Source organism: Cetorhinus maximus, unplaced genomic scaffold (assembly GCF_964194155.1).
Source record: "Cetorhinus maximus unplaced genomic scaffold, sCetMax3.hap1.1 HAP1_SCAFFOLD_699, whole genome shotgun sequence".
In the NCBI taxonomy this organism is placed as follows: Eukaryota; Metazoa; Chordata; class Chondrichthyes; order Lamniformes; family Cetorhinidae; genus Cetorhinus; species Cetorhinus maximus.
The window spans coordinates 155516-180273 of NW_027596641.1; the positions used below are offsets into that span (position 1 = coordinate 155516).

General features: G+C 44.0%; 1 protein-coding gene across 1 annotated transcript in view; it reads right to left on the reverse strand.

Moving 5' to 3' along the window:
* LOC144674562 (nucleolar protein 4-like) overlaps positions 1–24539 on the reverse strand; it is a 116552-nt gene extending 92013 nt beyond the window's left edge. The window contains exons 1-2 of the mRNA XM_078535851.1: positions 24416–24539; positions 19859–20142 (exon numbers count right to left, since the gene is read on the reverse strand). Of these exons, the coding sequence (XP_078391977.1) occupies positions 19859–20142; positions 24416–24539 (408 nt within the window). The remainder of the gene's footprint in view (positions 1–19858; positions 20143–24415) is intronic.
* Between the last annotated feature and the right edge of the window lie 219 nt (positions 24540–24758).

Sequence of the window (24758 nt, forward strand, 5' to 3'; positions counted from 1 at the left end):
CCATGTTTAACAGATCAAAATTCAACGTAAACATAACCAGTTACCTGCAGGCAATTGGTCAACATCACTGTAAAGGTATACTTTTCACTACACAGACAAGAGGAAAAGATGCCCTGGAAGTTTGAGCCCAACATGACACAAAGTAAGTTCCATCACTTTTTAAACTAATTATAAAACTGCCAGCTGTGTCAGAAGCTCTGGAAGCAAGCTATAACACTACTGCTGCATTTCACAATATAATGCATATTTTTTTAAAGTCTGGAAGTATGAAATGAAAGCAAAATTTAAGGGGAAGCTTTACTGCACTGTTTAATGCCAAGAGTAGCAGACCAAAAACAGCATGCAATTTATTTTATTGCAAAATGCAGCCTCTGAACTGGAACCGAGTCTAGAGGAAGCAAAGAAGAACCACAAATCACCAGAGACTAACAATCCAAAGACAGAATTTTCCAAACAGAATGGCTACATTATTCCTCAATGGCTGCTATGCCCTTATTTGAACGGGGCTGCAATTATCAGCCTTTTTTTATTTAGGTGATGGAGGCGCTTTCTTTCAGTGACAGCAGTATTGGCTTTCTTTACAAGGACCTGATAGGATCAATGAGGTGCTATGTCCAAACAGTGTCAGGAAATTTTGACAATGAGCTATAGAACCCTTGATGTGTCAATCCTGAAAAAAGCTAACCACAGCAGAATTTCTTAAATTAATTAAAAGAGAAAGCCTGGGAATATGCATAAGTTTTGGTTTTCTGAAATTTCAAGATGGCCTATGATTCAGTAAACTGAATTACCTTTGGAGAATTTTGTACGCTGTAGCTGGTTGAATCTCTCAATATTGAAAATGATAGGGGATGGAGCAAATCCTGGATCTCAGTGAATGCCTATCTGCTTTCCAACATAAATCTGGGATTTGTTGAAATTCACATAAACAAGCAATAATGACCGTGGGAAAGATTTTCATCTTCAGTGCACCCCATGCATAATTTTGTGCATTAGGGAATTATAATGTGAGTTCAGGTGCACTCCCCCACATACTTTTCAGTCCAGTACTTTTAAAGATGATGAAGAATGTGTGGGAGAGAAGATTAGGACTTTCCACTTTCTAATTTGGGTAAGGACCTAGGGTTTCCTTACAGTGTGGCTGAGATTACTGATTCTATGAAAATCTGTGGGCACAAACCAAATCTAACACTTCATGCTACTGCTAAAATTCCAATATACTGTCCCTCCATGTCAGATAGGAAACAGACATTATAAAGTGTAAAGGATTAAGGTAGGATTAGCTGAACGCTTTCTGGAACGACAATACAATCTCCCACACATGCCTCTTATACCCGACTCAAATGTGTGGTTTACATCATGCCATTGTGATATCATTGCAGGACAGAATAGGGACTGTGTGCATCACATGGCGTTCAAAAGTACCCAAATTAAAAACTAGATTATTCTGGTTTGACTATATATACATACATACACAAATGGCCACAAGAGGGTGCTACTAGTCACAAAACACTTCAAAGGTACTTAACTGGCTGTAAAGTGAGGTAATGAAAGGCGCAAGATCAATGCAAGCTCTCTCTTTCTAAAAGTAACAGTTCTAAAATGACATGAACTACCTAGAGGGAGTGAGGAAGGAAGGAAGTTAGTTGTCTTTGGATAACACCTAATCATATTGTCAGAAGATCCCCAAGTGTTTCACATACATCAGGTAGAATTTTACACAACCCTAGGGTGGGTTGGAAGACAGGCGGTGGGGGAGGGGCAGGGGGGGCGTAAAGTTGGGCATAATCCTGCCTGCCCCACTGCAATTTTACGAGTGGTGCAGGAGGTGTCAGGTGGCCTGCCAGCCTATGGGCCAATTGAGGCCTTTAAGTAGCCAATTAAGGGCCTCTTCCCACCCCACTACAATTTTTCCCATTTCAGGCAGAGGCTAGCACTGAGTCAGAAGCCTGGAACCTCTCACTGCTTGGACTGCTGATGGGCAAGGGGATAGGGTACCTCCATCATGGGACCCCTGGGCCCGTTGGAGGCACCCCCCCATGATCTTCTCCCCTCCGCCCAGCGTGTCCACCCTGGCACCCACACCTCCAATGCACCTCACCAGGGCATGCTAACCTAGCCCACTGAATACCACCCACCCCCCACACACTTGCCTCCCCATCCTGTTCCAGCAAAGATCTCTGTTGGGGACAGGGTATAATCCAAGCAATGGCCACCGCTCCCAGTGGCATTGCTGGGACCAGAGAGCTGCTAGCCATTTAACTGGCCAGCAGCTCTTGGAGGCAGGATTTCTTCCGTGATGGCAGCAGATTTATCACCCTGAACTAATTAACACTGGGCTAAGCGTTAAGTGGCTGCGGGGCAGCCTGCCAGAGCAATGGCGGGCTCCCCCCCCCACGCCCGGCCACCAAAATCTAAGGGGGCGGGTGGGGAACTCAGCGCAACATAAAATTCTGCCCATTGAGTTATTTTCAAGAAATAAAGACACTATTACTATTCAGGAAAATATGGCACTCAACCTGCACATAGCAAACTCCCCAAAACAGCAAATGAAATGAAGAACCAGTTAATCTGTTTTATGTGTTGTTGGTTGAGGAAGAAATATCAGCCAGTACACCAGGCAAACTCTTTCCCCTTTCTTGAATAGTGCCATGGGATATTTTACATCCACATGAACAGGCATGTGTAGCCTTGATTTAACACCTCGTCCAAAGGTTATCAACCCCAACAGTGTAGCAGTCTCTCAATACCACATAAAATGTTAGCCTAGTCTATGTGTTTTTAGAAGCCAATGGATAAATGCTAATGCTTTTACTTTTTCTGCAGACCACTGCCTTAACTGAAAGCATGGAAAGCTCACTTCAAATTGTATGCGACTAGGAATGGCTACTAGGCTACCTATAGATCTGGTCCACAAAAGCAAACTCTTTCTTCGGCATTCCTTGAGTTTCCAAATTGATTCTGCATCCAGCTAACCATGGTAATTTATGCAATTGCATTAATGTCATGTACTATTATGGGATTAAATTAGAGTTTCTTATCCCAGTGAAATATTTATGAGTGGAACAATTAAAAACAGAACTTTGTGACCCTGACTCAGTCATTAGCACATTTGCATTTGGATTCTTTTTGTGACTTAAGTGTTCTATTAATCTACATTGAAATATCACGCCTTGTTCTTTTTTTTAATTCATTCATGGGATGTGGGCTTCACTGGCTGGGCCAGCATTCATTGCCCAGCCATAGTTGCCCTTCAGAAGGTGGTGGTGAGCTGCCATCTTGAACCACTGCAGTCCATGTGGTGTAGTGCTATTAGGGAGGGAGTTCCAGGATTTTGACCCAGCGACAGTGAAGGAATGACAATATATTTCCAAGTCAGGATGGTGAGTGACTTGGAAGGGAACTTCCAAGTGGTGATGTTCCCATCTATCTGCTACCCTTGTCCTTCTAGATGGTAGTGGTCGTGGGTTTGGAGGTGCTGTCTAAGGAGCCCTGGTGAATTCCTGCAGTGCATTTTGTAGATGGTACACACTGCTGCTACTGTGCGTTGGTGGTGGAGGGACTGAATGTTTGTGGATGTGGTGCCAATCAAGCGGGCTGCTTTGTCCTGGACGGTGTCAAGCTTGAGTGTGTGGAAGCTGCACTCATCCAGGCAAGTGGGCAGCATTCCATCACACTCCTGACTTGTGCCTTGTAGATGGTGGACTGGCTTTGGGGAGTCAGGAGGTGAGTTACTCACTGCAGGATTCCTAGCCTCTGGCCTGCTCTTGTAGCCACAGTATTTATATGGTTAGTCCAATTCAGTTTATGGTCAATGGTAACTTCCAGGATGTTGATAGTGGGGGATTCAGTGATGGTAATGCCATTGAATGTCTAGGGGCGATGGTTAGATTCTCTCTTATTGGAGATGGTCATTGCCCGGCACGTTGTGGCGTGCATGTTACTTGCCACTTGTCAGCCCAAGCATGGATATTGTCCAGCTCTTGCTGCATTTGGACATGGACTGCTTCAGTATCTGAGGAGTCGTGAATGGTGCTGAACATCGTGCAATCAGCGAACATTCCCACTTCTGACCTTATGATGGAAGGGAGGTCATTGATGAAGCAGCTGTAGGTGGTTGAGCCAAGGAGACTACCCTGAGAAACTCTGCAGTGATGTCCCGGAACTGAGATGACTGACCTAGCGGTTTGATACAACTGAGTGGCTTGCTAGGCCATTCAGGGGGCTTTTAACAGTCAACCACATTGCTGTGGGTCTGGAGTCACATGTAGGCAGATTTCCTTCCCTAAAGGACATTATTGAACCAGATGGGTTTTTACAACAATTGAGATGGCTTCATTCCAAATTTTTTTTTATTGAATTCAAATTCCACCATCTGCTGTGGTAGGATTTGAACCCAGATCCCCAGAGCACTACACTGGGTTTCTGGGTTGCTAGTCCAGCAACAATACCACTACGCCACTGCCTTCTGCCAAAGTAAACGTATAATAAGGCAACCTTTTTTTCCCTTCCTTATCCTGGCATTCTCTATGTGTTATGATCCTTGGCCAGACCCCGGGGGAGATCCAGGTAAGGACCAAAAACATTTTGTTTAAAGTAGATAAGTTTGAGATTCATGAGGCTTACTAAGTGAGTAAAGTCACTTTCATGGGTTTTGAACAAACAAAAATAAACCTGTCTCGCAGGGTTTCAATCTCACCTTCTGAGATTCTTTGCCCCTAGATCTCAGAGTACACTTAAGCTTCAACTTCCAAGCACAATTTCAGATCTGCGGCCACGCCAAGCAGAACACCACTGCTCCAAAGGCTTACCTTAGCCCCAAAGGCGCGCAACATGGAGTCACCAACCTTTGGCAGCATTCTCAGATCTTCAGGGCTTCTCTCGTGCCATTTCGCTCAAAGTCTGCATCCAGCAACTCTTTCTTTAATTTGGAGCCTATATCTTTGCTCCTTTCTTTTAACTTGACTTAACGGGACCTATTTCTGTCCTGTCTTTTATCTCTTGTTTGGGACTTCCTTTTGGGATGTCTCCTTGCCCCCTCCCTGGGTTGGGATCTTTTCCCTGTCCCACTCCTGTGTCCTGCTCCCCGGGATACCAACTAGATAATGGTGCTCCATATAAGGTCATCTGACCTCCTTTCTCACGCTGTTCTTCTACTTTCTTCTGTGCGGGCGCACAGGGCCAGTCTTGAACCTAAAGAATATAAAAAGGTAGCACTGCATATATGCAGCCAGTTCCCAGCCGGCGCATGCGTGGGAGACCTGAGGCTCATTGGGAACTGGAGTTCCCAACCTCTGAACTTCAGACTAAGACAAGTTTGGGTTTCTTAACAACCAGTAAGTTTTGAATGGATGAGATGGTTATAGGAAACATCAAGGCTGTTCTATGATTAGACAGCAGTTGGGGTGTTTGTTGCAAGCCATCCCAACAGGGTCAGGAACTTTTATCCCCCAAACAGAGCTAAAAGAGGGTGAGACAAATTAAATGAAAACACCAAATGGACCAAATAGTGAGACATTCTGATAAAGGCACTAGATCTCACTTGATGACAGCACAGATCAAGAATTATCAACATAGGTCAGTGTACTGTACCTGTCAATCACTTCAAGTGATAGCTGGAAAATCAGGAGCTCTGTGAATTGAACATGCTGATCTCCATGCTTGATTCCCTAATCTGCACGAGTGAAACTCCAAGCTAGAATCAAAGTTTCATATATTTTACCTTAAAATGTATTCTTAACATTGGGTGGTGGACTTGACTGACAAGAGTTTCAATATTAAACACACCTCCCATGTAGTTGGCATCCTATGGTTTATGCTACCATGCCAATAAATTATACAGTGAGCTCATCAGTGAAACATACTGACAGTTTGCTGATGGGGGGTTGGAACTTTCTGGGCTCTGTATCTTGCTCATTTTAACAGAAATAGGATTTTCTTTTTCTACACCTAGCTGCTGCAGGTTTTGAAAGAGTGCTCATAACTTACACTTGGCAGACTGCTGGAGCTCGATTTTAACCCATCAAAACCGATCCACTTGCACAGAATTAAAATCAGACCCACTGGAATCTATAAAGTAAACACCGTCACCATAAATGGTTGCAGATTTACTTTTGCAATCTTTTACTTAGTGCAATTACTAAACTGAACAGAACAATGGCATGCCAATTTCAGTGCAAATGGAATGAGAGGATATTCAACTCATGGTAGAGGCCAGGACTTTCAGCTCCATTCTGTCCAATAAATAGGCATACTCCAGCTTGATCATTTAATCCACATCTCCACTCATACTGCACACGCATTTCTGGTAGCAATTGTGCCGAAAATTCCCATTTGAAAGAGGTGGGAGATTAATTTTGCCATTGTAATAGAAGTTACATCGTACTGGTGTCTTTGCCATTTCCCAGAATTTACTCCAGAAATGCATTCTTCGTAAAAACGCTAATATAGAGCTGGCATCCAAAATTGCTAGGTGACTATTGCTTGCGAAATTATTGAATTAAAAGGGCAGAGAAATTCCAGCTATTCAATGGAATTTTCTGTTCTGGAAACTAAGTCGGCTATGGAAGTGAAAGTTGGAGTGACCGAGTGACTTCTACTGGAAAGCATGGTGGCTGAACACGTGAGATCTTGTGCTGTTCAGTTCATTAATTATGCAGCCGTGACGAGCATGCCGAATCTCGTGGGGGGCGGGCAGGAAGTGACCCATGGCACCGTCACTTCAGAGGCTCCAATGTCCGGGTCCCATATTTAAACGACACCCCGACAGCCATTCACTCGCTGTAGGCCAGGAGCTCCAGATTCTGAAAAAGAAGATGTCTAGGAGAAAGCAATAACCTTCGTCTCTGCGGTTCAGATGTCTCCCTAGAGCTTCTCCTCCAGGCAGCTGAGGAAAGGTGGGAGGTCCTCTTTCCCAGGGATAGGAGCAAGAGGCCCTCTCATCTGGTCATGGCGATCTGGGAGGAGGTTGCCAGGGTGGTTGGCACCCATGGGGTCCAAAGGAGGACTGCCCTGCAGTGCACGAAGTGGATGAATGATCTCATCCACTCCGCCAGGGTAACTCAAACTTCTAAACACTGGAAACTCACACTATCGCAAGCCTAAGGGTAAGCGTTCACAGGGATGTCACAAACGATCAGCAGATGGGACATCAACACTGATGTTTTTGTATTCTTTCACAGGACATGGGCATTTCTGGCTAGGCCAACAGTTTTGTTGCCCGTCCCTAATTACCCTTGAGAAGATGATGGTGAGCTGCCTTCTTGAACCACTGCAGTCTATCTGAAGCAGGTACACTCACAATGCTGTTAGGGAGGGACTTCCAGGATCTTGACCAGCAGCAGTGAAGGAACGGCGATGCAGTTCCCAGTCAGGATGGCATGTGGCTTGGAGGAGAAACTGCAGGTCAAGGTGTTCCCATGTGCCTGCTGACCTTGTCCTTTCAGGTGGTAAAGGTCCTAGGTTTAGAAGGTGCTCTCAAAGGCGCCTTGTTGAGTTGCTGCAATGTATCTTGCAGATGGTACACATGCTGCCACTGTGTTCGATGGTGGAGGGAGTAGATGTTGAAGGTGTTGGATGGGATGCCAATCAAGTTGGCTGCTTGGTCCTGCATGGTGTCGAGTTCATTGAGTGTTCTTGGAGCTGCACTCATCCAGGCAAGTGGATAGTATTGCATCACACTCCTGACTTCTGCCTTGTTGAAGGTTGACAGGCTTTGGGGAGTCAGGAGGTGAGTTACTCTCAGCAGAATTTCCAGCCTCTGCCCTGCTCTTGTAGCCTCAGTGTTTATATGGCTGGTCCAGTTCTGTTTCTAGTCAATTGTAACCCCCGGGATGTTGACAGTGGGGGCTTCAGAGATGTTAATGTTTTTGAATGTCATGGGGAGGTGGTTGGCTTCTGTCCTGTTGCAGATGATTGTTGCCTGGCACTTGTGTGGTGCGAATGTTAAATCGCCACATATCAGCCCAAGTCTGAATGTTATCCAGGTCTTCAGCATGTGGACACGGACTGCTGCAGTTATCTGAGGAGTCATGAATCCTGCTGAACATTGTGCATTCATCAATGACCATCCCTACTTCTGACCTTGTGATGGAGGAAAGTCATTGATGAAGCTGCTAAAGGCGATTGGGCCTAGGGCACTACCCTGAGGAACTCCTACAGTGATGTCAGGGTCTGAGATGATTGACCTCCAATAACCACACCATTTTCCTTTGTTCTAGGTATTATGTCAGCAGCGGAGAGCTTGCCTCCTCATTCCCATTTACTGCAGTTTTGCTAGGGTTCCTTTTTGCCGCACTTGGTCAAATGTTGCCTTGATGTCAAGGGCAGTCACTCTCACCTCACCTCTTTGAGTTCTATTTTTTTTGTGCATGTCTGGACTAAGGTTATAATGAGTTTAGGAGTTGAGTGGCCCTGGCAGAACCCAAGCTGAGCGTAAGTGTGCAGGTTATTGCTGAGTAAGTGCCGACTGATTGCACAATCAACGACACAGTCCATCACCTTGCTCCTGATCGCAACAACAATGATTGGCCGGGCTGGATTTGTCCTGCTTCTTGTGGACAAATACGAAAGCCGCTTTAGCATTATTGTCTCTTCTAAGATCCTGCAAAAAAGGCCTCCGATTCCCTTACTTGAGAGAGCTCAGCACACACAGCAGGCATGCAACCTCTGAATTGCTCTTTAATCCACAGGGCTCACTCTCAAACCATCTGTCTTTATGCAAGACAAGATAGCCCACAAGAGGGAGAGAGAAAATGGGAGGTGGAACCCTGGAGCTGAGGAACCTCATGCAATTCGAAGAACGGGCTGCGGAGCTGGCAGTGAAGGGCACAGACTATGCCTGCATTGACAGAGAGATTGGCTCCCCCCCAACAACCCAGTGAGGAAGCATCCATTACACAGAAACTACGTTCAGAAAATGACTGTGGGTGATGTATATAATGTTTGAGCCAACCCAGGCAATCATCCATTCTCTCTTTTCTCCATTCCAGGGAGAAGGAGAGGCCAGAGCCCTCCACAGAAGAAAGCCCCAGTTCCCAGGCCATCTTGGAGGAGGAGGAAGAGGTTCCAGCACCTGCCCAGCCATTATTGTGTTCACCTCTAACCTCCACCAGTACAGAGACAAACAACTCGGTGGATCATAGATCTAGTGTAAACTTGGGGTCACACTCTGGTGAGCATGTCACAGACATGGGTCCACAGCAGGCAGAGGCAGTGACAGTCGCGAGCTCTCTGATACTCGGGGGATGGTGGGAGACCAGGCCTTTGCAAAGTCCGAGTCCAATGACGAGCCTCTGCAATCGGTTCTAGGACACATGTTGAAGATGCAAAGAGAGGCAGGGCAAAATCAGGCAGGGTTGGCAGAGGCCATCAACAGACTTGGGTGACAGATGCAGGAGTCCGTCCATGTTCTCTCTGATGTCATGGCTCCTGCAACAAAGTTTCCATAGGAAAGGTGGCGGCTGCCTTTGAGACCCAGGTCCAGCAGAATGTGCAGCTTCTGCCAGATTTTCACTTGGACCTGCACTCCATTGCTCTATCCATGAGCGCGTTACAGGAGTGGCTAGGCGAGAGGGAGATAGGACATCTCAACCTCCCTTCAGGTATCCCTTCTCCTCAAGGAATCAGGGAGGAGCCAGCAGGCACCCACAGGGAGGAGGAGCGCCAGCGTGGCACCCTGGGGGTATCCACCCAGGCCACTTCAAGGGTGCCCTATTGTTCCACCTCCCCTCCACCAGTGATCCTACCACGTCCAGCAGGTCAGGCAAAGGAGGGCGGACCTGCCCCAGAGCAGGAGACTGTTAGCAGGCTTTGGGCCTCCAGAGGATGCCCAAAGTATTCTCAGACAAAAGGGCATAGCAGTCAGCAGGCTGCCTCCACCTATGCTACAGATGTTGGGGCTGCATCTAGATGTGGTGGTAGAGTTAGGAAAATTAAAAGGTTTTGAAACCACACTGGTGTTAACTCATTGTATATACTTTGCACTTTTGTAAACATATCTTGATCTATTCTTTCTCCAAGTCTCATGGATTCAATGGATATTCCAGTGATACTACATTCTGCGTGCATTCAGGGGTCAAACATGCCTTTGCTCCAACCTGCACCCCCCCACCCCAAACCCAAAGAACTTCAGATGCATTGATTTCCATACAATCTCACTAGTGAGTCGGCTTTATCTCCACATCTGTGCCATCAGCAACACCACGTAATTGATGACCATGATAGCCGGCCAAGAGACCTGTCACCCTTCAATCTCAGGCAGACATCATGTGGGCATGGGAAAATCACTCATCAGGCTTGTTGAATGTCCTGCAGCTGTCACCCTTTTTCAAGTAAAGGACAACCTGGAGGACCAGATATGGGTGTCCCTCCTATTCACACATGAATGCATATGGAGACATTACTCTTTGACCAGGGTGATGAGAGCCATGTGCAAGAAGCCTGACGTGGACACTTTCCCGTTTGTCTCCACCACCCTCGAAACTCTATAGAGACCATTGCCACAGCAGCATAGAGGACCAACAGGATGATCCCTTGTCAGCAGTAGGCATCCACCTCCCTCTCTCCCTTCATCCCTACCTCTGACTGCAGTCGATGGCAAATGGCTGAGAATGAACACCTCAACACCTTGCTGGGATCTCAAAGTTATGAGACTCTAGGACAGACCTGCAGCTGTGTGGGCTTCAACATAGAGTGAGGATTTCAAATGCCATGGTCCTCATATACTTTCTTCAGTCTCACAAGGGTGTCCCTTTACTCAGCCTATTGTGCTGACCTTGAGCACCACCCACCCGAAAAGACCTTCTTCCCACCTCGATGTCAGTTTGACATCGAGGGTGTTTGCATTGCTGCTACTGAGATGATGCGTGTCTCCTTCCAAATCCGCTCCGTCACCTTTGACCCTCACCCATCACCCACCAACTTCCCCCATCACCACTGACCCACCCAAATTGACCTTTACTCTCCCCTCTATCACCACTGAACCACACCTCGTTACCCTGGACCCTATCACCATCCACCTCCACATGCCTTTCCTCCCGTCGAAGCTAACACCTGTTACCGTACCCATGCCCATCGTGACACTGCCTACTCCCATTATCCGTGCCACCTTTCTTGTCCTCCTCCATGACCGACTCGATGACACCTACACCTGCTAGACACACATCCTGAACCTCCTACCCTACTGCATCCCACTCCCCCCTTTGTCACTGATCTCTCTTATCGTTAGTACCGAGTTCTCCCCCAGGACCCCACGGTCGACTCACAACCCCACCCTCTAAAACACTCTACCACCATCCCCCCTTCCAGCCTTCAACACTCTACCAGCCCCCTGCCAGCCTTTGACACTGTACCACCCCCATCTAGCCTTCGATACTCTACCACTCCCATGCCAGACTTCCACATTCTACCAGCCCCTTGTCAGGCTTCGACACTCTACCCCCCTTCCTTACTTTGACACTCTACCACCCCCCAGCCTACCATCCCCACTTCCTGCATTCACCCACACCACCCACCCCTCGAGACTTCCACCCCACTTCCAATCTTTTATCCCCCTTCCCATGCATACCATCTCTTGCCTTGGTTCAGCTTTGGCTCCCGGCAACAGAGCGCATGGGGAAGTAGTGTCGAGTGCCCAGTAAGTGCAGGAAGTCTCCCTCACCAGCTGCACACCACTTATGTACAGCTGTGAAATAGAACATTCTAAATTCCTGCTGGCAGGACACTAAATTTGGACGGGGCAAGATTCCAGTGTGTTGGGCTTTTAATGAGCAATCACAAGATGCAAATGGAGTTCCCGACATAGATCAGTGGGACACTCAACCCGCCATGAAAGTTCAGAGGACATGATTCCAAACTAATTTCCCAACTTTGAGAGACTGACTTTTGGTCTCTCACCAAATCTTGCTACCCTGCCCACCACGATTCTCGTTGCTGGTGGGAGTGGAAAATTCCACCCGCTGTTTCTGAAAGACTGCTTGTAAATGCTTCTGTGAATTATTCCGCTAACTTGCTTTTGCCTAGTTAGTTTAACTGAAGGCTCAGTGACGAGGCACTTCTGTAGTTTAATTAAGTTCCAGAAATTCAGACAGTGGATTTTTATACAGAAATACCAATCTAGTTATGTTTTCTTAAGAAGGAAGTGGAAGAATAATGGAGGGATGCCAGTCAGATGTGGGTGTACCACAGGAGAATTGTGCTCACTGCTGTTTCCTTCCTACCTACAAACAGACAGTGTTGTCTGAGGAATTTGATAGCCTTCAATTCACCTGGGAGACCTTGACAAAGTTGTGCTGCAAGTTGACCAGCAACCTTTCCTCTTCATGCACATGATTTCCTGTGGCCATGAGGATCACTTCAAGTCTTCCCATTTATTTCATTCATGTTGCACTGATGTCCTATGAGGTTGGCACCATGAAGTGCCAAGCAGGGCAACTATCCAACAGCAGTCTCATGTAATATGGGGCAGAATTTTACATGGTCACACCAGCGGGTTTGTAGGTGGGAGTTGAGCATAAAATTTCTCAGATGGGCTTCCCGCTTGCCCTGACCTCTCCGCAATTTTACGCTGGGATGGGCGAGGCCTTGGCCGGCCTGCCCGCACCCCAACTGGCCTATTATTGATCATTTAAGGGCTGTTAACCAGAAAATTGAGGCTGAGCAGGAGGAGTTCTGGGGCAGGGGGGAGGCCCAAAAATAAACCGGGTCCAGGCCTCAGGCAGGAAATGAAGGTGGGGCGGGGGCGGGGGGGCACCTCCATTAGCAGCTTCCTTATAAGCATCGGGCGCTTAAGGTCTGGTCCTTGCAGGTCTTAACTCCCCCCTCCTGCGTCTCCACTGACACCCCAATCCCACTCTGTCCACACCCCCAAGGCCTCACCTACCCTCCCCTCCACAATACCCCCAAAATGCACCTGGTCCTGGACTCCTGAGATTTAGGCTCCGGGGACTGTTTGTAGTCTCAGTCCTGTCCACTGCAGCTTCTGGCACTGCAGGGGCTAGAGAGCTGCTGGCAAATCAGATTGGCCAGCAGCTCTCTGAGACACGACTTCCCCCTGAGGGCGGAGGTCCCGCCTCCGGCCAATCAGTGCTCATTGGAGCGTTAAATAGCTGCGGGTCAGGCAGTATCAGCGGGGATATGTTCCACGCCGACTCTTCAGATGGCAGGAAGGGAAACCTCACCATCCTAAAAATCCTGGTCATGAAGTTTATAAAAATGGAATTTGTTGCTGACATGCTCCATCACTTGCTGTAAGCTTCATTCCACACCTCCACAATGAGGTCGCTTTTCATTTAATTCCACCTGGCACTTCTTTCCTGTCTCCTCTTTCAGTCTTGGCACAGGCTATCAACAACAACAAATATTTATATAGCCCCTTTAATGTAATGAAACATCTCAAGGTGCTTCAAAGGAGCATTATAAAATAAAGTATGACACCCGAGCCACATAGAGAGATATTAGATCAGATGACCAAAAGCTTGGTTAAAAAGGTATCTTTTAAGATGTGCCTCAAAGGAGAGAAGTGAGGTAGAAAGGCCGAGAGGTGTAGGGAAGGAATTCCAGAACTTGGGGCCTAGACAACTAAAAGCATAGCCACCAATGGTGGAAAAATTATAATTGGGAATGCACAAGAGGGTAGAATTAGATGAGTGTAGATATCTTGGAGGTTTGTGGAGTTGGAGGAGATCACTGAAATAGGAAGGGGCAAGGCCATGGAGGGATTTGAAAACAAGGGTAGGATGTTAAAATCGAGACATTGCTTGACCGAGAGCCAACGTAGGTCAGTGAGCACAGGGTGTATAGGGGAACGGAACCTGCTGCTTGTTAAGAAATGGACAGCAGGATTTTGGATGATCCCTCAAGTTACGGAGGATCAGGGATAAAATATTTTTTCAGCTTTTTCAGGGACACTTAAAAATTTTCGCATCCCTCCATGTAGCCACTTATTTTTAATTGCCCACATCCCAATATGTTTCACAGAAAATACCATGGGATATTCATTAATAAAAGAGTAAAAGTAAAATATAATCAAGATCTTCTTCTTAAGCAGTCCCTCCAGATCAAAGATAACTCACGTCCACTCCCATTTGTTGGATCCGAATGGTGCTTGAAGGGTTGGGTAGATGAGTTATTTGGAGGTTTGTGAGCTCTCTCCAATGCTTTGACTTCACATCTGAGAGTTCCTGACAAAGTTTCTCAATGTGCTCGGTGCCTCCCCAAATAATTCCTCTCCATTTTGGTCAGACACAAGCCAGGGACTCCCATGAATCGGCGACAACGTCTGATCTCTTCAGGGATGCTTTGAGAACATCCCTAAAGCGTTTCTGATGCCCTTCTGGGAGTTTCTGAGTAGAACAGTTGCTCCAGGAATCTGGTGTCAGGTATATGAATGACATTTGCTGCACAGCAGAGCTGGTTTTGAGTGATTAGCGCCTTGATGCTGGGCATATTGACATGGGAGAGGACGCTGCTGTTGGACTGTCTTTCTTGTCACCGAATTTGGAGGATCTTGCAAAGGCACTGCTGGTGGTGCCTCTCCAGTGCTTTGAGGTGCAAAATATTGCAATGATTGCAAGTAATTTTGTTGTCCTCAAAAATTAAATTCCCTTTTCTGCACATTGTTCTCAAAAGCATCGTCATCAATGGGATTATCAGTCTGGAGGAATAGACCAAACAAAGATACAGGACAGTTTACACTGATTTGATCTGGACTTATAGCAAGCATCACTGAAGTAGACCCTGGAAAGATAATAAGCATGTTGCTATTAAAGATATATTTTAGAGGTTCTTCTTGAGATGTGGTACAGGGCGAATAAACTATGGTTAGCTGGATCAGGCAGTAATGTTCAAGAGTTGACATTAACAGCTGAATGTACAGTTCTAAGCATATAAATCAGGCTGCAAACAGACATTATTGCACATTCTACAATGGCACACACAATTCTCACAGAAGCCCTTTCAGACACTGCTCGTAACCAAGATGTACACTGTGTGATATCCTCTTTCTCTATTAACTTGTGTAATATATATGTTTTCAATCATCCATTATTTATAATTAGAATCGTTTTCTAAAAAAAAAATCAGAGTATTACAATAGGTCTCAATGAACACAGAATTCTATTAAAGCATAAGACTTATTGAGCACACAAACCAATTTTGCACTCGACACTCGAATTGATAGTGTAGTCATTTAAATTGACCAAGCGTAATAGTTTGTCTATCACAGTCCCTCGGTGAGCTGAGGAGTGATGAAATGGCTGTCAAGTTTGTTTGCTTCAATATGTAATTCACGACATGAGGAGGCTGTTTTTATAATGGCATCAAAGCTGGACCTATTGTCATTTATGCTGTACAAGACCTACATGTCAGCAGCTCATGATATTAGTTTGGGTCTCGCAGAATGTAAAGGCAGTTTACAGTACTGTGCATTCTACAGATGATTAGGTTTATTATAGATTGAGGGCAGTTGTTCTGAAATGAGACCAAATTTTATTGTATCATCTACCTATAATGATGCTCACTCTGAAGAATTAATGCCTTTGTTCTTTCCTCCAGAACATTTGATATTTTGGACTGTCAATTATACCAGTACGCAGGGTGATGGCTCCTTCCTCCCTATGGCAGATCAGGTGTGTGCACAGTTCCGGTCACCATATTACGAAAAAGATATAGAGGCACTGAAGAAGATACAAAAGAGATTTTCAAGGTTTGCAAGGAGGATGACAGAAATGAGAGGTTATAACTATCAGGAAAGATTGAACAGGTCCAGACCTTTTTTCTCGAGGAAAGAGAAGGCTGAAGGGCAAGTAATAGAGGTCTGATACAATAGACATAGAGAGTATGTTTCACCTGTGGGGAGTCCAAAACCAGAAGTTTTAAATATAAAGTACTCACAAATAAATCCGAATGACTATTTGTAAATCCAATAAGAAATTCAGGAGAAACCTTATTATCCAGAGAGAATGTGGAACTTTCTACCACATGGAGTAGTTGAGGAGATTAGCATAGATATGTTTAAGAGAAAGATAAATGTGTTTAAGAGAAAGATAAACAAGTACATGACAGAGAAAGGAATAGAAGGATATGCAAAAAGGGTTAGATGAAGTAGGTTGGGAGGTAGCTCACAAAAGCCGAAATACACCAGTTGGTCAGAACGGTCTGTTTCAGAGCTAAATACTATGTAATTCTATGCAAGTCTCAGGGATGTGATGAAAGTGTGTTAATCCCCTGCATTTATGTTTGAATACTGCAGCAAAGTCAACCTTACTATAAATCACATGTACCATTTGCTAGTACACATGTACCAAGAGCTTATGTTACAGTAATACGTCGTGTAGCACGACAGCGAATTGGTGTTGACATTATGAAATTGCCCCATGACGTAGCTTGAAGGACATAATGCTGCTAAACAACATTTTTTACTGAACCCAAGATAACCAAGCAGCAGTAATGAAAAGATCTAGTAAAATCAAGTAAAACACATGTATTCCAGTTGTCAATCTTAAAGGGTTTTTGTGAGTTTAGCTTGTGGTGACCATTAGATGTATAAGATCTATACCAGACGCCAAGTCTGGAAAGCTGGCAGGAAAATCATAAGAAATGGGAAGTGATCCTTGAAGTGGACCTTCATGCCAGATGGCCTTTTCTAAGCAGGTTGTGTTTTTTTTCTCTCCATTTGCATTTAGACTTTCATCAGCCTTTGTGCCTCCAGCTTCCTTTATTAACACCAGTGGATTTGCTCTGAGTTGACATGTTAAGGAAAGAGGATGTGAAGAGGGATGCCAGGCAGGTTAGTTTGTTTCCCACTAAAATCCATACCCCTGCATCTGAAAACAGACGAGTGACCTTGCTTTAGCACATGTGCAGATGGGGCCATTTCTTCCCAATGGACGTTGTGCCAGCAGACACTCAGTGATACCAATTTAAGATGCAAATGACTAACTAACCATCATGTTAAATGATTCTTCACAAACCAATCACAATATGTCATGAAAGAAAGAAGGTTGGGCAGGGTGAGCAAGAGCCAGCATTATCTGATTGGTGACCCAATAAAAACACCACCAACAGTTTCTGCAGGCTCTGGCACACTAACCTGGGGATGACATGGAAATCTATTTTCTTGATATCTCAGTCATAAAAGAAGCAGATGCATAGATTTGCCATCTGTTGCAAAGGGTCATGATGTGAACTTTCAGCATAGAGCAGGTAATAACAGCAACAGCCAGCTGTGGCTTGAAACTTGGCTGCACCTTCTTGCAGCATTTGCATAGCTGATCCATGGGGAGGGTGCTGTAAAGCAGCAGAGGGTTAGTATCTTATACAGTAACACCTTGATTTCAGTTATCAAACAACAGTCAAATGTTGAGCTTTTCTGTCATATATCTGCAGATTCATACCTTCACAAAGTTTCCCTTTCCTTAATTTTACCCCGTCACGTTTTAATCCCCTGGCCTTTCAACTTTGGCAGAGGCTACTGAGTTGCTTTTTAAGGCTCCCCAAAAGCATGCTGATTTTTTTGTTCTCTGCCCATTGTGATACTCCCTGCTAATTGTCCACAGTCCTTTAAATTAAATTACAATTTTCTTCTCTCACTAATAGCTTCTTCTTTATGTCCAATGAGTGTGCTTCTGAAGTTGTGAACAATTACTCAAAGTAGCTTTAAATTTGCTGCCTTGTTTGTCAATAAAACAACATTTAGGTCACAGCAAGAGGAAATCACTGGCTTTCTTTCTTCTTTTCGTTTTAAATGATTGTTTTGCACTTTAACAAAATGTGTCATCTGAAGTATGACAAACTCAAAGTATTACACAACAGCAGGCCTCCTGTGGCATTTCTTACAATAAAATTGAGAATAAACTGTTTTCAAAGGACAAGTGCACAATGGCATGTAGACACAATTTAGTATTCTGTTGCTAAGGTTCAATGTGTTTTAGTTGGCTTTAAAGCCACAAGGCCTAATTATCCTAAGTAGGTGCATTGTGAGCTGATTAAAACTTTTTTTTCTTGGTGAGGGAAGATTTAGATTGTTAGGTGCTTCTAAATTTCCAGACCCATGTCAGGAAAAATCAGGATGAGGTCACATCTCGATGACACATTGAAGGGCAATGGACATGTGCTTTAAGAATGTAAATAATCTAAAATACAGTCATAGACAAAAAAAAACATTGATTAATGAGAATCATTTCAATGTAGTAGCACTTCTAAAAATGCATGGATTAGAAGCCAGTTTTCATATATATTTCATTAAGAAACAGAGTAGATCAACATTTCCCATGCACAGCAAGTATACCCTGATGATGGAAAGTTGGGCACAATGGCCAAGCTTTGTAATTATGCATGAAGTGCGCTGCTCAGTATTTTCCCAATGTTGGAATGTACATGCCTCATTAGACTATCAAAAAGATAGGTTAATCAAGACAGGACCTTGGTATGCCAAATTTGTCAATTACTTTCTCCAGCAGTACAGTGTCATTGGTGTGTGCCAAGAAAAGTGGCCTCCTGGTGCTTTAAAGCTGCATGTTAATGGGTTTTGGCCTTTTTGGTTTTCTTTTACTGCATTTAGTAAGATGTACTTTTTTGCATTTCAGTTTAATTTTGCCTTTTATTTCCCCCATCCACATTTTCTCCCTTTAACATCTATAATTCAAGGGTATTTCACTGTGAGTTACAACAGCCTTGTTGATGGGATGAGTAATCCTTATATCCTTTGAGAGAGCTAGAGAATGAAGAGGAATTGCCAGAGGGGGGCTTGCTTGTAACTTACACAGAACCATTGTTATTTAAATAGTTGGTTTCACATGCTGGGCCAGAGTTGCTGGGACAACTTAACAACAACAACTCAGAGATGTGCCTACACTACATACACTAGATCATTCTTCAGGATTGTATATGTACTTTTGACAAGCCTCCACAACCTGGATGTTAGTGATGACTAAAAAAACCTAGCTGCATGATGCTTGAAGATTTTACAGTCTTTGAAGATGTGCTTGGCATAGTTTTCATTTGTAGACTGCATATTATTTTTTATTCAGTTCATGGGATGTGGGTGTCACTGGCTAGGCCAGCATTTATTGCCCATCCCTAATTGCCCTTGTTCAGAGGGCATTTAAGAGTCAACCACATTGAAGATGTGTCCTGCTGAGGTACAGGTATGCATAAAGCTCAACAAAAGAGCTATAAGATATTTTAAGGGATTGGCATGGAAAAGCAGAAAATGTGGGGACAGGTTGGCAGAATTTTTGGTGTGCAATCTTGGGCCATCTAGAAGATACATGGCACTGTTGAGTAATCTTTCATTGCCAAATGCTTTGTGTGTGTTGTCTTTTTATGCACATGCACCTGAAATCTGCAATAGCGAACATGGCAGGTTATCAGCTGCTGCTTGGAATAATGTACTACTGTCTTGGATGAAGGACACTTTGAAGGACCAGAAGGGCAACCAGCCTCACATCCTTTTCGCCATCCATCAAACCAGAGATGGGTGCTGCAGTACTGTCATTTGTCACAGAATTAGCCTGAAGTGAACTTGAAATTGCCTAAATTGGGCCAAACTCCAATAAGTGTAAATCATTCTGATCAATTTGGGCCTCAAGCGATTCACAGCTTATCCAAATTAGAAATTAATGTTATATATTGCCACAATTTCAAATGTTAATATGTTACGGTCACCAAACTACTTACATAGAAATAATAGCAAGTCGTTTTCAAATCTGCTCATTACTTTCAGATCAGAGGATTAACTTTTGGTGGTGGATTTAATTAAGTAGGTTCTGTATATGCTGCATAAAAGTAGCACCCCATATTGTCTCAAAACAAATTCCTGGTGTAAATTTCAGTATTCAGTTAAATTAAAAGACCATACCTTACTCCCATATTCTCTTGTGTCCCTGTTCAATCTGACATCAGATGTTGCTTTTCCAGTGTATTTGACCCGGTTTCTTTGCCCATCTGTAGTGCCATTATCCATTTGACCAGGTTGAAGCCGCTCGCTGAGGTTGACTGGCTGGTCCTCTGGGCTAGCACTGTAGTCCAAGCCAGTGGAGCTGTTTCCATTTATTTCTGGGAATGTGTTGTCTCCCTGTGTACTGTTTGATGTTGCAGGATTCAGGGTAGTGGAGCCACTATAGCATTCCGAAGATGAATCATCTGATAAGAGAAAACATAGAGAATACTGTAAGAACAGGTTATTGATAAAAACACTTTGAGAGTAGATTTCCTATACAAATATTGATTCATGCTGTCTGATTTTTAAAAAGTATGCTCCACGACGAAAAACATTGTGGAACCATCAGCTAGGGATTTACAATACTCAAATCCAACATCCCATCTTATTTCATTCAAAAGTAGTTGAAGTCAGTAGTGTGAACTTAAATTAAATAAATAAGTGTTATAATGGATTTTATCCATGGCATTGGGCCATGTAGGAGCTCCATTGCACTGCGCTTTGCAGTGGCAAATCCTGAATCTGTGCCCATAATTTCCATATAGCAAGATTCCAATCCATCGGGGAAGCCACTAAGCATGGAACAAGGAACCTCTCCTCAGGAATAAAGGAGAACTTGGCCATAGGGAAAGCTTGTACACATCCTAGTGATCAATTATACTTTATATTGCAAAGTGACAAGTTGGGCAGAATTTTACCATGGGCTTCGGGACCCTGACATGGGACCAAATGGGGGTCCCAAGCCTGCACTTAATGAGAAGCAGACCGGCGGACTCCTAATTGGCTGTCTCCAAGCTTGCTGTCCAACAGTGATGCCCCCTAAGCTGTCGGTCCAATCAGAGGGGGCCAGCAGCTCTAAAGACTCGGCAGTCCTACCAAGGCAGGTTGGGGATAGAGCGAGTATCTCAACATGGAGGTGCCCTAGGAGAAATGTTAAAAATAAAAGATCAGATGGCACCAAGTAAGCAGGCTCCTATGATCAAAGGGAAAACCCCTTCAGATGCCCCTTGACCGACCTTTGGCCCCCTCTTTGTACCATGGAGCTTCAGGCTTCAATATCCCTTCAGACGGTTTCTGGGAGGCTACCTCCCTGAAGCTGGTGTCCTCCCCACCAACAAAATGTCAGCAAGCTGGCAATTTTGCCCCTAATTGTGGCCTCAATGAGTTAAATTGGCTTCCCACTTCCATTGATCAAGCAGCCCATCTGCCTATTTTACCCGATCCACCCCTCCGCACCCCACCTCCTAGTCTGCCCTCCTGAGGCTGGGAAAATCCAACCCATTGTTTGGACATGAGGCGACCCAACAGAGGATAAACATAAATTAGTTCACACAAACACAATCAAGCAAGAAGGCTAACTTTATATTTTGAATCATTTAAATAATGCATGAGAACTCACTGAAACAGGTTTTATTCATGTATTAAGGATACAAATACTGACAATTCTTCCCCTAGAGTTAAATGTTTACATCCTTGCCACATCCAAAATGTTTAAATGTTATCAGTCCTTGCTCGGTATTTTGCTGTATACACTCTCCAGTGTCCTCCTAAATGATTTGAAGCAATGTCTTGTTAGATTCAGGTGATCTCCAGAGACCAGCCCAAAGCCATTTCTGAATATGAACTGAATATAAAGATGAAGGGAAGTAAAAATGTTGATTTCTTTTTCTTCCTGCTCATCCATAATACTGAGTTCAGTATTACTGTAAACATCCTGGCATTCATTAAAACACTTCCCTCTACTTTACGTAGCCAAATAGTACATTTTTGCATTCCCAAGATTCTGAATAATCCAAGTAGAATCATCCATTTTTACTAATTTTTATTTCAGTTTGAAATACCACAAAAGCAATCAGAATTTTTGTTGCTGAACAACCTGATAACATCTCTATCAACGTTCCCTCTAAGCTGCGTGCAACCCAAAAGTTCCCGTGCAGGCTGCACACAAGTTGGTCCCTCTAAGTTGCCTCATGTGGCTGGCAGGCAAAAAAATATTAAAGGGACAACACACTTAAACAAATTGCTCGCACACTCCAAAACAAATTTGAGGGGTACGTTGACTTCCTTGCCAATGTGGGTGATAGATTTAAAAAATACTATTAAGATTTCATTCACACAATCCTGCACACCACTCAAGTGTGATCCCAAGCTTATGGTCTCTTGTCAACTTAATTCTCCTCCCCACTTCCAACCTGACCTCAGCCTCCTAAGCTGTTCAAATGAATCTCAACGTAAGATCAAGGTACAGCAACTCGTTTTTCGACTGGGCATATTACAGCTTTCCAGAGTCAACACTGAGTGCAACAATTTCAGATAACATCTGCCCCATTTTCCCTCTTTTTTTCTTTTTATCGGTTGGTGATGATTCTGCTTTTCTCATGGAGTCAACCTGTCGGCACACCTTTTGTTTCTTTACTTGTCCCATTACCATCTTCTTTTGCCTTGCATCATTATCCATTTTGTCATTTAATTTCTCCTGCCTTTCAGCCTATTTTAGACCTTTACTTCTGTTCTTTCCTGCCCTCTCCCCTTTCCCTGTCTTGCTTAAAAATTGTCACATCTCTGAGTACTCCCAATTCTGACAAAGTTTCATCGACCTGAAAGGTTCCCTCTCCACAGATGCTGTTTGATGTGCTGAGTATTTCCAGCACTTCTGTTTTTATTTCTGCTCAAGCCTTTGTTTAGTTTGCACGCAAAGAGGGTCATTTTCACTTTCTCCACTTGGACACTAAACTGGCAGAGATGAATGTCTGACTGTTAAGGAATCTAACTGAATTTAATTTCCAAGTAGAGATGAAATTGGGTTGATTCTACAACATGCGAGCAAACATGCTCCACAAACATGCATTTGGGAATGAGATTCAGTAAGTAGAATTTTGTTAAAACTGACAATGAAAGCTGAGAGACTTACCACAAAAATATACAGGCTCCTTTTTAATTCAATGCAACTTTATAATATTTTTCATTCCAGCTTATCTCTGAGGAGCATGTATATATTTTAAAATCCCATTAATTCTCACCAAAAATATCTGTAGGTTCCTATTTTCTAATCTATCAGTAGCCCAATGGTTTATTTTTGGTAGGAATAAGGAATCCACTTATTCCTTGAACGGTAAGAAACTAAATAGATTAGAGGAGCAAAAAGATCAAGGAATACAGATCCATAAGCCACTAAAAAGTAGTAATGCAAGTTAATAAGGCTACAACAGGTGAAAAAAATACTTGGATTTGTTTCTAGAGGAATGAAATACAAAAGCAGGGAAGCAAGTTAAACATATGTGAACCTTGGTTAGATCATACTGTTTGCAGTTCTGTTATTGATACTACAATAAAAGATATTGAAGCACTAGAGAAAGTGTAAGCAAGATTTATAAGAATGATACCAGAATTAAGAGGATGCAGCTATTAGGTAAGGTTGAGCAGGCTGAGATTATTTTCTCCAGGCTTGATCGGTTGGACACAGAAAATCATTCCACTTGTGAGCAAGTCTAATAAGGGGCATAAATAGAAGTTAGCCATGAAGACATTAAATAGAGAATTTAGGAGGAATCACTTTACCCAGAGAGCAGATTAAATGTGGAACTCACTGACATATGGATTGGTTGAAGCAGCAAGCATTGACACATTTAAGAGGAAGTTTGGTGCATACATGAGGGAGAAAGATATGGAGGGAGGCAGAGTGGGAAGAGGTAATTAGGGAAGAAGAGACTCATGTGGGGCATAAGCACTGACGTATCACTGATGCAACCAATGTGGCAGCATGTTTCTGTTCCGTGGACTCCAGAGGCCAAATGTTCCTGACTCCTCAAACCTGACTCATAAGAAAGTGTCTTGGATATTTGGATTTCTGTTCCAGTGCAGATGAGGGGGGTGGGTATTAATGGAAGTCAGGCCCCCAAGAAACAGTGCAAAGGCTGCCACAGGGACAGTTGGGTGCAGAGGACGGCTGTTTGAAAAGTTTGCCTCGGTGCTCTGGGACTTCGTCCCAGCTATTAAAAAAAAACCCAATAAATCTAATCAAACTGTGAACTTACAGACCCCCCTACTGTGATAATGATAGGTTGTGAAATAAGTCATATAGCACTAATCCTATAATGATAACCACCAGGCTTATGTCAACAGACATCCAATGACATTGCAAGCACTGATTGTTTTTTCAACTGGAGACTCTCTTTTCAAAAATTTAAGCACTTTTGGGGTTTAAATACCATTACAGCTTGACAGTTCCATTGAGTTTATCCACTTTTTACGCACATTCATGTCTAATTTTAACAATCCTAAAAGGAATCTGACCTCTCCCAAAGGGCACCTGACCTCTCCCAAAGTGGTATCTGGACCTCTCCATAAGGATACTCTACTTCACCAAATAACTCTGGCAGCTGTAGAACTTTGTGCAAATATCTAAAGCCAATGAGTCGTGTTTTGGACATCCCACTAATGAAAATTGCATCTGTCTGAAGGCAGCTGCACTTTTACATATGCAGCTGCCTCCGTGAATTATGGGTGTGTAAACTACAACCTTGCCCTGTTCCCCTGCTGGTGAAAATGATAGGTGCTGGGTTTTGGAGCGGGACTTTCGGAATCGGGGCTCTGGTGCCATTTTGGCTAAGGCATTGAGCCCTTCCATCACTGTGAAAATTCAGGCCTATGTAATACCATGGGGTTAGTTATTCCCTTGCTATGACCTTAAATCTAATTTTTGTGAGATATGAAATAGAACGTATAAGGGCACCATTCTAAAACATAACAAATTATAAGGCTTGTTAATTAATGCAGTCAGTAGCAAATCAAGCAAAGTGAGCAAGTGCACCAGTGGGAT